Source organism: Haplochromis burtoni, unplaced genomic scaffold (genome assembly GCF_018398535.1).
Source record: "Haplochromis burtoni strain Fernald_Lab_line unplaced genomic scaffold, NCSU_Asbu1 Contig_582, whole genome shotgun sequence".
Classification (NCBI taxonomy): Eukaryota; Metazoa; Chordata; class Actinopteri; order Cichliformes; family Cichlidae; genus Haplochromis; species Haplochromis burtoni.
Window position 1 is genome coordinate 249642 of NW_024582943.1, and position 16361 is coordinate 266002.

The 16361-nt window shown below is 41.6% G+C and overlaps 1 protein-coding gene across 4 annotated transcripts in view; it reads left to right on the forward strand.

The window, feature by feature from the left end:
• Positions 1-1044: 1044 nt before the first annotated feature.
• LOC102308061 (zinc finger protein 638) overlaps positions 1045-16361 on the forward strand; it is a 23542-nt gene continuing 8225 nt past the window's right edge. The window contains exons 1-11 of one of the 4 annotated variants that reach the window (XM_005948193.2): positions 1045-1333; positions 7050-8739; positions 10742-10803; positions 11442-11471; positions 12071-12261; positions 12851-12958; positions 14070-14248; positions 14765-14980; positions 15167-15265; positions 15503-15537; positions 16025-16071. In XM_005948193.2, the coding sequence (XP_005948255.1) occupies positions 7408-8739; positions 10742-10803; positions 11442-11471; positions 12071-12261; positions 12851-12958; positions 14070-14248; positions 14765-14980; positions 15167-15265; positions 15503-15537; positions 16025-16071 (2299 nt within the window). In that variant the 5' untranslated portion in view covers positions 1045-1333; positions 7050-7407. Of the gene's footprint in view, positions 1334-7049; positions 8740-10741; positions 11198-11441; positions 11472-12070; positions 12262-12850; positions 12959-14069; positions 14249-14764; positions 14981-15166; positions 15266-15502; positions 15538-16024; positions 16072-16361 lie in introns of those variants that run through there. The other 3 variants (XM_042214526.1, XM_005948196.2, XM_005948195.2) reach the window with 3 other exon arrangements.

The window sequence follows — 16361 nt, forward strand, 5'->3', positions numbered from 1 at the left end:
GATGGTACTAAGTGCACATACTAATATCAGTTTGACAATATAATACTAATGATTATAGTTACAACAGTAAAAACACACATTAGTGAGTCCTGAGGAACAACAACAAATAATAAGAAGGGTGTAGTTACAGAAAGGTCATCTCAAAACCAGACAAGGAGTCTGAGGACTTTCATATTTCACGAGCATCATGTGACAAGAACATTTAAAGTTAATAGACATATACTACGTAGAAAGTGTACGGCCATATTCCTCACAATAACCCTTTCTGTCATGAGTTAAAGCTATTAAACTATTCCCATACAAAAAGGCTGTGCTATTAAGGCAAACTAATCAGACTTTAAAAAGAAGTGTAAATGAAGACACTGCTGAGCAGGTTATCTTCTGCAGTTACTTAACTGTCCCACATGAAAGAGATCATTGGGTTTATAACAGTCCAAACATAAATTGCAAAGCTGATTTGTACAGAGGTTCATGAAGTCATTAGTACTGAGAATTAAATGAATACGAGGCTCGCCACTACGCTGTACAGTGTTTACAGGACTGAAAAGTAACCTGGGATTTTTTTCCTCTATAAATGATGAAAATATAGCTGTTTGTTCAGGGCACGTAGAAGAAAACGATAACAGAATGTATGTCCTATCTGAGCTTAGTGCATTTCCACAGCCTCGGTGCATTTTGCATGATAACGTATTTAGATTCACGTTCTCCAGTGGCAACAACCCAGGAGCTGTCGTCTCACACTTTTCACATACCTAGACTGTGCTAGTTGTTATTTCCATCCAGCCATTCTGTAGGTTTCTGTTTTCTTGTGTAAGGCCAACAGGCAAGTACCTGTGACAGGTGCTCCGTCTTTGCCTCAATTAATTAAAAAAACACGTAATTCAAACTGTAGTATGAAAGAGGCTGTCCGGGTTGTGTTTATGAAGAAGAAAAGTAAATGGAGTCCAGTTTATGACTGACAAATGTTTCTCACACCTCTTTCATCACACCAGCTGAAAGCAAAGAGTGCTTTAACAGATGTGTGTGTGGGGGGACTTTACTGTCCCTACTGGTCTGAGTGCGGCATTGCAGTTTATCAGCAACAATATTTTTGAGAAACACACTCGGTTTTGTTGCTTTTGGTGAGATACAGATTTAACACAATGCACCCAAATTACTATTATGAATATTTTTTGAAATATGGTTAGAGGTAAGGGTCAGGTTGCTTTTATTTTGAAAAACTACGGCGGAAGCGTTTCCCGTTGCAGCCGATGGCGGAACACGGGCAAACACCAACTGGCTGAAGAGGATTTTTTCGACAAAAACAAAGACTAACGTCAACTCACAGTGAAAGGTATTTATTCAGATGCAGGGGCGTGTTCTGGAAATTGTATCGGTGGTTGTTCGTGTGACGGAACTGCTAGCATGCTTTCCAGTAGCAGACGTTAGCGGGTCTGCTAGCTAAAAACCAGTTAAAGCCAAAATGGCTGGTATGTAGCGAGACTCAGTGTTTTCCCGATTTTCGTTAGCACAAATATAGTATTCCGTTTACTCCAGCGCAGCCTGTTGTATTCCATTTAGGGACTCGATTGATTGTACGTCTGCACCGGTGTGTAAGCGGTAACGCTAAGGGTAAATAAGGTAGCTGTTCCCGGTTCAGAACACCAGCACCTCCCTGTGTAGGCCCTGCAGCACGGGCGGATTTCTGCGCACCGTGCAGAAAATTCACGAAGTCTCTGTGGGGTTGTGAAAACCAGAAACATTAGACTACAAGACAGACATAAGAAAATATGCTCGCCCTGTGCATTCTGCATGTGCGCAGTGCAAAGGCCACATTGTCGCACTTGAAGCTCTGACTGGACGTGTCCGGAGGATTGTGCGCTTTCAGTCCATCTGCACCTGAAATTGCGGATAGTTTCACTTTTAGATGGTCAGAAAAGAGTGCTGCGTGAAATGACGGGGCGTGGCTCCTGTCCGAAATATCAAGCTGAGATGTCGATTTCTCCCAAAATCTACATTTGTGGAATCAGCAGCAGCTGTAAAAATCCTTATAACATATCTGCTGTGGGTCCCACAGGATCTTAGCTCGGTGGTGGCGTCTCCGTACTCTGCACAGGTGTTTCTGTATACTATGACAACCACTTGGTTATGGCTTTCCATGTATGTCCTGCATGCTAGCATCTTGCACCCTGCTGTTATAAAGGATGAACACCCTACAATAATGCAAAGAAAGTAGAGAAATCCCAACAATCATCATAGTTTATTTATATAGCACTTTAAAAACACACAAGACCAAAGTGCTGAACAATAGAAGTATCAGAGATGCAATAAGAATAATAAATACGATAAGATAATAAACATAGTAAAAACACTAAAATATGTAAAAACAGTACCCTGCACATAGTCCTATGACAGCTGGGATAGGCTCCAGCGCCCCCCGCGACCCTGAAAAGGATAAGCGGAAGCGAATGGATGGATGGATGTAAAAACAGTAGAATATAATAATCATATGACCCCCTGTGAGCAAGCGCTTTAGCAATAGTGGGAAGGAAAAAATGATTTTAACAGGAAGAAGCCTCCAGCAGAACCAGGCTCAGGATGAAATGTGTGGCTCGTTCTCTCCACTGACAGCACCCTGTAGCACAGAGGGTACCTTTTCATTATCTGGATTCATTTACACTGACGATGTTGATCACATGAATGAAGTGCTCCAGGCACATCTAACCAATCTGGGTGTTTCATAGATCACATGACTCTTCTTCCACAGAAGATTGGTCATATCTACTTCAGAGACAATATCAAAGGTTGATGAGAAGTCTGTAAAGACTTCAATTGAGTTTTATTCATATTGTGCCGAATCACAACTTGTAGTTATATGTGTAAAGTAAGACCATACAGTAACTGAGAGAAAACAGAGACAACCCCAACAGTCAGATATCCCACTATGAGCAAGTGCGTTGGCAATAGTGGGAAGGGAAAACTATTTATACAGGAACAAGCCTCTGGCAGAACCAGGCTCAGGCAGACTCTGCTGCAGCCGGTTGGCTCCCAGCAAAGTGAAAAGATTTGATGGATTGAACAGGTGTATTTCATCCTGAGTGAAAAACACTCATCGGCAGACTGGAGTCAAGTAGAACAATACTTTATCAATTGCTACACAAGTTAATGCACAGATATTTCCTGGAGAATGTGATACACAGTTTGTGTTTCACTCATTGGCTTCAGTAAGGTACAACACATCATATCTGTGTTTTTCATGTGAGAAGGGGTCCCCTTCACCAAAGGCGTGAAAACACAAAGGAAAGAGACAGTGCTACCTGTATCTGGATGTCATCCTTTTCCTCCTTAAGTCAGGGCTCTAACACACAAAATGGGCTTAAAAGGCTGATTTATTTACAGTATTGTTGTAGTTACTGTCAGCAGATAATACAGACCCTCCCGTCTCCAGACAGTGGACAACAAGCTGGCTAAACAACAACAGCCGATATTATGTCAGCTAATGTTAGGCTTGAGGGTCCTAAAACCCACATTTTGCTCTGATAAACAGTTTGATTACATTCTCACGTTGAGTTTATTTCCTAAGTGCCCAAGTCCATGATGTCACTAATGCTGGATAACAGCAGCTAATAGTGTGCTTCATGGAGTGTGTAGCACTTTGCCTTTATTGTGTCGGCACTGTTAGACAGACACTGTGTTGGTGTGCTGCTTAACAGTGACTACATGACACAGCAGCTGTATCGGTCACATGATTTTTCTTGCACTGGTGCAAGCTTGATACATATGGTACATATCAACTTTGATTCCATAATTGTATTTTTTAACTTGAGTATCTCAGGGTCGGTCTGATGCTTTTTACATTTTATTTTAAGCGGTCGTCAATTCCACGGAAACGCCTTGGATTACTGCACCTCTTCTAGCTTTAGGTCATGTTTCATAAATCTAACGGTAACTTTGTGTGCAAACTAATTTTTTTTGTGCAGGGTAAGAATATTTCCATGCAAATATGAGTAAATACAGACCCCTTACAAAAATTAGAGTATCATGGAAACATTCATTTATTTCTGTAATTCCATTCAAAACGTTAAACTTTCATAGATTATAGATTTAGGGCCCACAACTTAAATGATTTTAAGTACTTGGTTGTTTATTGGTACATAATTTGGGCTTCCAGGTCATAAAACCCACGAAAACAGAATTTCAAAAAATTCCGTTGAGTTTGCTGGCCAGTCAAGCACTGTGATGGCATGGCCACCAAACCAGGTTTTGGTGCTTCTGGTGTTATGGGCAGGGGCCGGGTCCTGCTGGAAGATAAAATCTGCATCTCCATACAGATCCTCAGCAGACGGAATCATGAAGTCATCTAAAACACTCTGGTAGACTGTTGTGGTGACCTTGGATTTAAGAAAGCAGACTTTACCAACACCTGCACCAGACATTGCACCCCAAATCAAGACTGACTGTGGATATTTCACACTGGACCTCAAGCAGCTTGGGTTGTAATCCTCACCCGTCTTCCTCCAAACCCTTGGACCTTGATTCCCGAATGAAAAGCACACTTTACCCGAGGAACCCAACAGTTGTAGCCCATCTCCTGCATGCGTCTGAATGTGGTGGTTTTCGAAGCTGTGACTCCAGCCTCGTTCCCCTCTCTCTGGATCTCTGCCAGATTCATGAATCTTCTCTGTTTGAATTAAAACATTCATGCCCTGTAAAATTTGGGTTGATGTCTTCACAGTGTTCTAATTTTTTGAATTCCTGTTTTCGTGGGTTTTATAAGCTGGAAGCCCAAATCATGTACAAATAAACAACTAAGTACTTGAAATTGTTTAAGTTGTGGGCCCTGAATCTATAATCTATGAAAGTTTAATATATTGAATGGAATTAGAGAAATAAATCAACTTTTCCATGATACTCTATCTTTTTGGAAAGGGTCTGTATTTGGTCCAATGTCATGCTGAAAAATGGAGTCTTGTTCCAGATAGATCTAATCGCACTTTTCTTCTTTCATAATTCTATCAGTTTGATGAGATCCCCAATACCACTGGCTAAAGGGTTGTAGGCCTCCCAATTTTTCTTTTGTTATTCACTTTTCTTGACTATTTCAAAATATGCTGCACATCAGCCGAGATACACCAGGTTAACTCACCTTGTGTAAAACTTATTTTATGCCTATTAAACTGTGTTACATTTAGCATTTTTATAGATTCAATTTGAGAAAATGGAACCAAGTTATGTGTTTTGTGGCAGCGTTCTAGTAAAAAAAGTGCAGTAAATTAAAATTAGGTTCTTTGTTGTTTATATGTAGGCACAACACTGGTTTGTTCCACTAGTTAAGAGCCTTTTTTATATTTGTGTGATTCATGTCAGCATCACGTGGATTAACAAAGAAGATAACATTTCTCTGAAAATAGTCAGGTACAAGAATTGGACTGAAAATAAATGAAAAAGCAGCCAGTGTCCAAAGAAAGACTTTGAAAGACCGACGTCAAGGTAGTCAGTAGGGCTGTTCGATATAACGATATAAAAACATCTATCGTATCATTTTACGCTGTCGTTTGTTTCGTGGTGTCGTAAAATAAACTGTTTACAGCAATATTTGTTCATGGTTCTGATGTCACTGCAGTGGTTATTAATTTCTTAAAGTTCTCTCTTTCTCTTATATTTAATATAACCACACTACGGACGGACAAGCGCCTGTTTTTATGCGTTGTCGTTAGCAACAACGGCGGTAACAACATCGCGTGTCTGCTGGTTTATGTTCCACATAAACTCTTCACAATAAAGCTCAAGATCCTGTTGAGACTTTTCAAAATAAACTGAATCACGTGAAAAAGCAGATTATTTATGGATGAGAAGCAAAAAAGAGCCGCCAGGTGCTAAAAAATAAACCTTAGACTCAAACATTAGAACAGGCTTTTCCCCGCAGCACGCCGTGTAATAAATACTCACAAAGAAAACAGCGTCCGTTACAACTTATGACTAAAAATGTATCGTTTCATGCATCGTTAAAACACTCGACTCCAGCTACAGGACGCCCAGCTGGAAACACTTCAACTACCCAAGATTCACAGGATTTACAGAAAATGTTAAATGTTTGTGATTTATATCGTTATCGGGACGATAGATGTCTTATATCGGGATAAGAGATTTTGGTCATATCGCGAAGCCCTAGCCTAGATTACCTTTTAGTTTAAAAACTGCATTGCTTTTAAATAACAAACACTCTCTCTGTCCCTCTCTCACACACACAATTTGGTTAAAGGTTCTTAAGATTCATTCAAAAACATTGACCTCAGACGCGGAAAATTTGGTCATGCTATTTACTATAAGGACCATTAAAGAATGCAATGCTTACTCATGCTGTTTAAAAATCCGTTCAACCCGACTAGTCCATCTTGTTAAAGGAAGAATATTTAGTTTATTAGCTTTAATATATCGTGTTTGGATTTCTATAGTGCTTTTTCTAATCATACAGACTAATCAAAATGCTATACAAGTACGTTGTTGTTTCTGCTTGATCATGTTGACTCTTTCAGCAAATGGTAAGTGTTAATCCTAATTTTTAAATATTAGAATGGTGGGAGGTAAAACTGCATTATGCACTTGTAGGGTGATTTTGTTCTGTACATTTTACCCAGGAGACGACTGTCATTATAGCCACATTGCATTGTGTTTAATATATATATATAGGAGGGTAATGATTGGTGCTTTGGATGAAATGTTCAGGTTTTTACCTGTCAGGTTAGATTAACATGTGTAGTGTTTAATTTGGTTGTTTCGTTAGTATTTGCTGTTTGGGGTCATCATTCTCACTGTTAGTTGTTTGTGCATAATGTTGCTTTGCTTTTCCACGACAAAGGAAAAGCAGGATGGGCGACACGCTCCACTACTAGACTTAAAGCTGACCAAATTTCTTAAAGTTTTCAAGAAGGCACCGCAAACACAGCGAGGACTGGTAAACTTTTTCAAGTGCTGGAAGATAAAACAGAGACTTTATTTAAAAGCTGCTGTTGAAATGAAAAATGAACTCTCGTTTATTTGTAATAGTATATTTCTGCTTTTCACCTCAGCCTCGCTGTCCGTACAGACAGTAATTCACATCTTACTCCTGTCCTTAATTTGGAGCCCAGTGCAACATTCACCATCGCCGACACTACCAGAGGGACCCATTTCATATTTGGGCCTACGGCTGGTCTTGCTGGAGTGATAGCTCTCCGATTGGCGCAGGTTGAGACCGAGGCACAGATTGCTCTCCGGCAGCTTGCTGCTTTAGCGACCATCACTTTCGGCAGCCAGTGTCACAGCAACTGGTTTACAGCAGCGCTACCTCCTCACCTGGCCCTCCTGACTCTTTTCAATCGACCTCAGGCTGTGGGGTACACAAGCTATAAAACCTACAGAACCACACGGCCTTGTCTGTCTGCTGCCATGTATCACCAACACCCACAGGGCTCACAGCCATTTTCTAATGGGGGCAGACCGCCACCTCGTCAGCCACCTCCGAATCAACATCAGACTCGCTCTAATATGCAGGTGATGGGTTTCCAGTTTCCTCGTCCGACCCAACTACCTGATGAGCTTGAGTCTGCACTGGCAATCCGGGGTGCCAGGGACATGGACCACCGCCAGATTGATCACATGACCCAACCAGATCCACACCAGAACCAAGGTTCTGGGACCAGTCAACATGGAAACTTTGGCTCTAACACAGTATCCCTCCCCACTGACAGTCAGTCTGAACACCACCAGAGAGTAGATTGGTCAAGCTACCAACCTCCAGCTAAACTGTTTGCTGCTCCTCCACCTTCTTCAAGTCGTCAGTCACAACAAGGGGCCCAACAGCCTCAGAACACCCAAGCAGGATCAAGACTCTCAATTTGGACTCCGTCTGTATGTGAATCTCTTTCGAACCAAGTTCGGCATGTCCATGGTGCCAGTGGGGAGGGTCCGAGTTTATACACACCAGAGAGTGCAGGAAGTATCTTGGCTAGTTTTGGACTTTCAAATGAGGACTTGGAAGTCCTGAGTCACTACCCTGATGATCAGTTAACCCCAGACACCTTGCCGTTCATACTCCGTGATATCCAAATCAACAAGTCAGGGAAACAGAAGACTTTGGCTTCCACTAGCTCATCCTCATTTTCACACAGCGCCCATGACATGCCATTGCCTCCTTCCCACTCGTCTGCATTGGCATGTTCTCACTCTCCAGAAGTGCCCAGCCTCCTTACTGTTACACAGACAGCCGGTAAAGTCATTGACTATGGGCATGCCAGTCGCACCAAGGACGAAAGCACTAACATGGGGAACTTCAAAAGAGAACCACTGTCTAGTGAACGGACAGTTAAAATGTTCCCAGCCTTGTCCTCTTCATCAGCTACAAAAGCAGATAAAAGTGAAAGACGGCAGGTTCATTTGGAACACACTGAACCAAGCAAGCATGGAGACAGTGACTATCGCAGGACGAGCAGCCTCCAGCGCGAGAGCAGTCATTCACCAGGGAAAGAACTTTCTCTATCTCCTAGATCCCGTGATCTAGACAGAGACTACAGGCGTGATGGAACCAAACAAAGACTGCCATCCGAAACGAGGAGTGACGTTTCTTCGAAAAGGTCCCTGTCCTCTTCGTGTGGGTCAAAACCACACAGCAGCGGCAAGAAGTTACCTACACCCACCATGATAAGTGATTTCTCAGCTGTGTCTCCAAAGGTGTATCCCCATACCTGCTCCCTATGCCACATAGTGTGTGACCAGGAAAAGGTGAGTGCCCTCGTGAATGCCCATTTAACAATGTCCAACAGTTTTCCTAAAAGAGTACCTCTGAGTAATAAATTGTAGTCCGCAGTCTTCACCAGACAATTGTCGAGATGTTGTCTTTTATATATTTTTGCATGGATGATGTTTCCTATACACAAAAAAGGCAGAAATCATCAATAATTAAGCCAGATATTTGTACTTCTGACAGCTACACGTGGCCGTCACAGTCTTGGATATAAGCTGTTGTCACAGCTGAAGTTCCCTTAAGTGTTGCTAACATACCCTACCACAGGGATAAAAAGAGAACTGTGGAGGTACTAACATCAGTGGGTAGGACTTAACAAGTTTTAAATAAAATTCATTGGGACTTCATGTGTTTCCCCACTTTAAAGAAAGCAATCCCACACTTTCAAATTACTCTGTTATATTTAATTACTCTTAAATATCAATGGAGTGCAGTAAATGGTTATTTGAAAACATAATTTCCTTCCTTAGGGATTATTAAAGTATTCTAAATGTTGCCACATCCTGTGAACTTTGACTAAGATGCCTCTCACTGACCAACTTTTAGTCAACTATATGGGTACAGGTAAAAAAAACATTGGTGATGGCAAAGCCTCATGGAGAATCCATGATGCTAAATCACAATAGTAATTAAATCGAGGTTTGTTTGTTTCTTTTGTTTTTTGCTTGTTTGGTTCTTTGACTGTTTGGGAAATCAACTTGCTAAGATGGCAACAACTTAAAGACCTATTTTTCTTTACTTCCTTTTGTCTCGTAATGATTTCATTCATACTTTAGAACAACCATTAGAGGTGGGGGTTGATGTGTAGTCATCCGACAGCATCTGCGTATCCTCGCCCAAATTAGGAGGTGCTTCCACAAACAGAAACCTCAGGGTCTTGTCACTACCAGGTTTTCTTCAAGAGAAGAGGCAACTGTCTGGTGAAGTTAAATGATTTGAAAGCGTTGCCACGATGGCAGGAGAAATCGGCTGTTTCTTAACTGTGAAACATGTTACTCCGCAAACTTATCAAAAGGTTAAACCTGGAACTGCTTTTTCAAAAAGTACTCTCCCGATTAGCTGTTTTATATAAAACTCCATCGAGTTATTGCTTAAACAGAATACTACTTGGTTTTTTAATAGCTGTAGTAATAAGCGTGTGTACTGAATAAATCCTTTTAAAAAGTTGTTAAAACTCAGGAAAATCAAGAATAATGAAATAATTCTTAAAATTACTACTGTTAAATAAACTCTTTTACTCAGTGCTTTGGTTTTTGGTTTTGTGGTGGGTATCCCTGCAGATTGTGTTTTCATTGAGACATCAAAGTTTGAAAATTGTTTGTACTCTGTCTTTGAAGCACCTCGAGGCAACTGTTGACATGATTTGGCGCTATATAAATAAAGTTGAATTGTCTGTAATCACCTATGTTTAGGCTTATAATTAATATAACTTTAAGAACCTGTATAGTTGAGACACAAAAACATTTCCCATATTTGACAGTTGGTTTAGCTTTTCTTAAGAAAAACAAAAAGACAGAATAAGTAAGGTGGAGACCATCTAATCACTTGGCATAATGACCTTTTTAAATGGTTGAATATATTCATTTTCATACATCCCAGGGTCTAACAGGGATTCCACAGCATAGGAAACTGATTGGTACATAAATAATGCTGTTCAGACCAATCCAGTGTCCGAAAAAGACATTGGATTGGTCTGAACAGCATTTGCCTTTTTCTCTGGCAGCGAGGAAACTTCTGTTAGTTTGAAGATGAGTAACTACACTTCAGATGATGGAATAGAAGAGTGCAACCAGATAAACAAATGATGTCACTTCTGCCAGCATCTGTAACATGATGTGAGCAGAAAGACCAAATCACAGACACTGGCCTTTTGCACACCATGCTGCCAGCTGACACAAAGATCCATTACGCAGAATTTACATTAAATTTCTTTGACTTTCTGTCTTTGATGAAGATTTGATGATTTTTTTTTTTTTCCAGGACTGGGTTAAACATGTTAACACTGTCAACCACACAGCTGCCTGCAGAGATCTGCGCAACAAGTGAGGAATCTTTAATGTGTTCCTGAAACCTTCTACCCGCAGTGTAGCAGGATAAACAGTGATGACTGGCTCTCTGTTGTGCTTTTTTAGGTATCAGAAAGTAAGAAATGCATGCAAAGTTACACACATATTGTTTGTGAATTACTTTGTGACAGATGAATACCGGGGCAATAAGTTAAATGCTCTGTCATGTAAGTGGACTCCAGCTCTATTGGTGCTGGTGGTCAGGACAAAAAGAGCCGATACTATTAGAAAGGAAAGCCCAACAATCAGACGCTCCCCTATGACAGAGCATGTGGCAACAGCGGGAAGGAAAGCTCCCTTTTAACAGGAAGTAACCTCTGACGGAACCAGGCTCCGGGAGGGGCGGGGCCATGTGCAGCGATCAGTTGGGGTGAGCACCAGTAGTGACCTTTCAGGGGAGAATACAGTTAGAGAGGGGAAGGGATGAGGCCAACAATGATTCAGCTGTCAAAAAAGGACAATGACCTTTTAAACAAATACCTTCCAGGCTATTGAAGGTATTTTTCCTCAGGATATGATCGTCTCATCATATACCGAGGAAAAAGACCTAGAGTCTTGTATTTGATAGGTTCCTGACTCTCTTGATAATCCCATCTGCTTGTTTTTCTCTAAAGGTACCCTGGCTGGAAACCAAATCTGCCAAGGTCAGTCAGACCTGTCCTCTAATGGTTCTGTTTTTAGCTCCACAACCGGTGGAAGTCACTTTAATCAGATGGCTTGAAAAGGTTTCACATAACTTGATAGTGTTTAAAAAAGGAGAAATTACTTAGAAATCGTGTTGCTTATACATTTGAAGGTGGTTCTGAATTGTCTTGTTCCATAAATGAGTCCATATGTGATGGATGAGTAAAAGTAATCTTCACTACAGTTTGCTTCCTTGCATAGAAGGTGCTTTATTGTTATTAACAGCTTTATCAAATTGTTATTGTTCAGAATGGGCACTTGAACACTCTGTAGGGTTAACTATACACAACAGTGGAACCAGTTATAAAAAATCACATGTCTGTGCAGTATTGGCTGCTGTTAAGAAATTGATGACAAATAGAAAGAAACAGCAAACAGAATTTCATGAAGCTCCTCCTGCATCGCTCTGCTGATCCAGATATGTGTCCCATCATAGAGCCAAAGCCCCCTGCAGTTAGAAACAGGAGCCTGACCTTTGATTGGGTCTCTCCATAGTGTGAGACATGGCTAAAACGAAGGGTCATTACAACTTAATGTCTTTTTTTCTTTCTGTTTCTAGTCGGAGTGGACGATATGGCAGCCGTGCTCTGTGGGATCCCAAGGATGGCTCTCCATCCCGTTCCATGTCTCACTCCCTGTCTCGTTCTCCAAGTCCTCCTTCAAAAAAACGTCGGGTGGACAGCCACCCATTCAGGCCACAGAGGAGGCGTAATTCCCCTCAGCGTTACCCACAGCAGACGCATGACACAGGTACATCTCATGCCAGAAGGGAACATGATGTACACAGTTCACAATGTGTAACCACGCTGCACTCCTCTGAAATATAATTTTGTGCCATTTCAATTCAGTTTTTGTTATATAGCCCAAAATCACAACGGCAGTCACCTTTAACAGCTCCCAAACTGAGTTCAGCTGTTCACTAATCAGTTTTTAGGTTTGGTTTTAAAGATGACTTTTGTTCCATTGAGCCGTAGTTTAAATGCATAGGCTCTAATTATATTTTATGGAGGCTTGGGGTGTTTATTTCCCACTAACAGGCAGCTTTTTATTTATAAGGAGACCACTGAAGCACGGCCAAATGAAGAGAGGTGTAGTCTGTCTTAATTAGTGGATATATTTGGACTTGTTAGCCGCATAGTTAAACAAGGCAAATCTTTAATCACTTTTTAACTTTCTGGTAACAGGTAACAGGACTAGTAGCCTAATGAAATCCATTTACATAGATCAGATATGATGCAACCTGTGGCTTTTAAATAAGGTGTGCACTATGCTTTTGTTATGTATGAGGTGCTGTGCTGGAAAACCACTGACTTCACTCATCTTCATTTTTTGCATTTAGAACACAGGGATCGGTTGAAGTACCGCCACACTGGCTCACGCAGTCCTTCTAATATGAACCGAACATCCAGACAGTACTGGAGCGCCAGGAGGGACAGGGTTTCAACAGGTTAGTACCCCTGTGTGGTGGGTTTTTGTTTGTTTTGGTCAGAAAACACCCAACATATGATATATAGGGATGGGTATTGTTTAGGATTTATCCGATACCGGTGCCAAACCGGTACTTTTGAAACGGTGCCGGTGCTCAAACCGGTGCTTAAAGAATGGAGAACACAAAATTGGTCCAAAAACCTCTCATGTTCAGCTGTTTTTTTGTAAAAAGATAACAATGTTAGCCTTTTCTGCAGCTATGGGGCATATATGGCATCACTCTTGGCTGGAAGCAGTGCTTAAACAATGGAAAAAACACAAACTTTGTCCAAAAACCTCTCATGTTTAGCTGTTTTCCACTTTTTCTTTGGTCATTTTAGCCTTTTTGGCCAGGGTGAAGGGAGCATCTGCCATCAAACAAGAAGACAGCCGCATGTAGCTATGATGATGTTTGCTAGTTCACCTTACATGCATTAATGTAATAACGTGGTTAGCCTACTCAACGTAAATTACACACGAACAACATTAAGCTACTCACGCAGAGAAGAACGGCTGCTGCTGCATCATCATCCTCATCATTTCTGCTACACTGGCAGGGCTAGGGGCCAGGACTCTCCTCTTCGGGTTTTTGGGGGATGTTGCTAACTCCGGGTCCGATAACAGGCACCACACCCGCAGTAGATGTGCTCGGTGTGAGGTCTCGCAGCAAGCTATCAAATACGGCGCATTTCTCGGCTTTAAAAAAAAAACGCTATGCGTCGCCAGGTGTTTCATCGGATTTGAGGTGTTACCTCCTTTGACAGTATCACAGTATCAGCTTAAACCACTTGTTGCTGCTGAGTTTGCATCTTTTGCTGTGAAGTACAGCCAGACTTTGACCGCTTCGCCTTGGGCGTTTTAATCTGTAGCTCTGCTCTAAAAGAACGTACGTACCTGGACCCGCCTACTATCCTCGGAAACGTAAAATGATTGGCTAGAATCTTTGGTTCTGGTTTCCGTCCCAGGTTTTCTACATTTACAGATCCTGACAGAACAGTTTGATATTATTATACATGCACTGGCTTGTAGTAATGAAACAAATACACAGTACAACATGCTGTCCTTTTGTTTTCTCGGCATATCCGTTTCAGCGAGTTTCTCTCACGTTGCTGTGAAGCGTCCACGCGGTGACTCAACCAAGCACTACACTGACACTAGCCGAGATAGAGTCTCACGCTTGGGGGGTCACGGCTCCAAGCATGGGTCATCACAGCCCTCCACCAAAAGCCTTAAGGCTCTGAGCAAGCATGGACCTAAGACGGCTAAGATAGTAAGTGACAAAACTAACATCACCTTTAATATAGTTTATTTTAGTCTTGACAAAAGCCACAGTTCGGACACACCTCGGTGCACATTTTCAGTTTTAACTTGGTAACACTTGTTGGGTAAATGTTTAACTGATAAAAAGCAGAACAGATGGAGATGTTCTAGAAAACATTTAGATCATGTAATCCTTACGCTTACACTGCAGCTCTGTAGCGTAATGTAGTGTCAGGCATGCGGTGCTGCCTACAGTGGCAGCCGCTGGAAGAGCAAGGACTAGATTATTTAATTTGAGACAACACAATAAAAAAAGTTACCTTGGCAAAAAAGGTAACTAAGGCAGTAAAGGTGTGCTACAGGCTTCCCTCCTCACCTGTGTAATTTCATCCAGATCTTGTTCAAATCATTTACTGGCAACTATATTTCCAACTTAAACCTGTGTTCTTTAACCCATATTGACTGTCATGCTCATGTTTATCACAAACTGAGGTCAAACATGTGCTGTTGCTTTCTCTTTGGCAAGTCTGCCAAGCCTCCACCGGCCAAGAAGAAGAAGAAAACTGTGACTCCAGCCTCACAGGACTCTCAGTCTGTTGCCAATCGTCTGGTGTATCTGACGGGCATCCCAGAGGATGCCTCTGAACAGGAGGTCACCGATTTGGTCGGGGCCTTTGGAAAGATCAATAATGTCATCCTCATGCCGTGTTCAGAGGAGAGCGAGAAGGGCCAAGGACAGAAGGTGCGGTTGAAGTGTCAGATGTGGGTCAGTGGGCAGGGTGTTTCTTTTTATAACAGATGATAAGTAAAAATAAAAAGTGCGGTTGGTTTTTGTGTCATTTATCCTTTCTGTAAATGCGGTAATCTGTTAGTTTGCTGCAGGTGTTCCTTCTTTCTGGCTAGTCTAATCTCTTTGCTGGTGTTTCAGGCCTCTGTATGTATGGTGAAGGCTGAAGACGCCCAGGCTCTGGCCACCTCCACAAACCTCTCCATCAGAGAGCAGCACGTCACAGCTTCAGTAGCTAAGGTGTGAGAAATGTTTTTCCTGTTTTGAATCATGTCCGTGTAATAATCCAGACAATGCCGGCTTTCTGGCCTTGAGAAGGTTACAGAGCAAGATGATAATCTAGAACTTTCCTCAGTGAGGCTTAAAGCTGACACCTACAGAAGGTGTTCTGTGCCACCCTCCTGTAACCTGCTGATGCAACGATGAAGAAGTGTTAATACACACCTGTGTTTCACTGCTCCGCCCTCTTTCTTACAGAACCCTGAAGGAGAACAGTCTGCTGATGCTAACAGGTTTGTCACAGTTATTGGCTCAACACTAGAACTACCAAACTTCATGTAATGTGTTTCTGTTTGCAGTCAGCTGTAGGCCCGGTGTTAGAATGTAGCCAGTCAGCTGTTCAGTCCGTCTCATCTTTATAACGAATGCCACACGTTGTCCAAAACTTCAGTGTTCTTCCTCTGTAATAATGACATTATTTAAATCTCTTATTTATTGAACCCTTTATTAGTTTCTTCTAATCTTCTAATCTCTAACAAATTTCCCACGTGTGGGACTAATAAAGGTTATCTTATCTATTTTAACTTTATGAGCTGCAGAAAACAAAACTTCAAACATTTACCTAAATACTTGTTTTGTCTTAATTAAAATGTAAAGAAGAATATGATTAAAAAATGAAAAACGTGACTGGACAGGGTCAGAATGACCCCTCCTGATGGTTCTTTTGAAATCCTGTTTTTCTTTAATCTTCATATCATTGGTCGCTGCTTTTGTTCACAGCAAACCGTCCGTAGAACAGAACAAAGATGCAGCTGGAACGGACACAGGTAGGAAACATCTGCAGTACCGCCAAAGACATGAGTCATGGTTTACTTAACTACCAGCTACTGCCATAAATGTTAGTTTGTGTTTTTAAAAATTCAATTCAGTTTATTTACATTTTTATTTATACAGACCCAAATCACAACAGGCACTTTATATTGTAAGGTAGGCCCTACAAATCATATGACCCCCTATGAGCAAGTACTTTGGCGACAGTGGGAAGGAAAAACTCCCTTTTAACAGGAAGAAACCTCCGGCAGAACCAGGCTCAGGGAGGGGCGGGGCCATCTGCTGT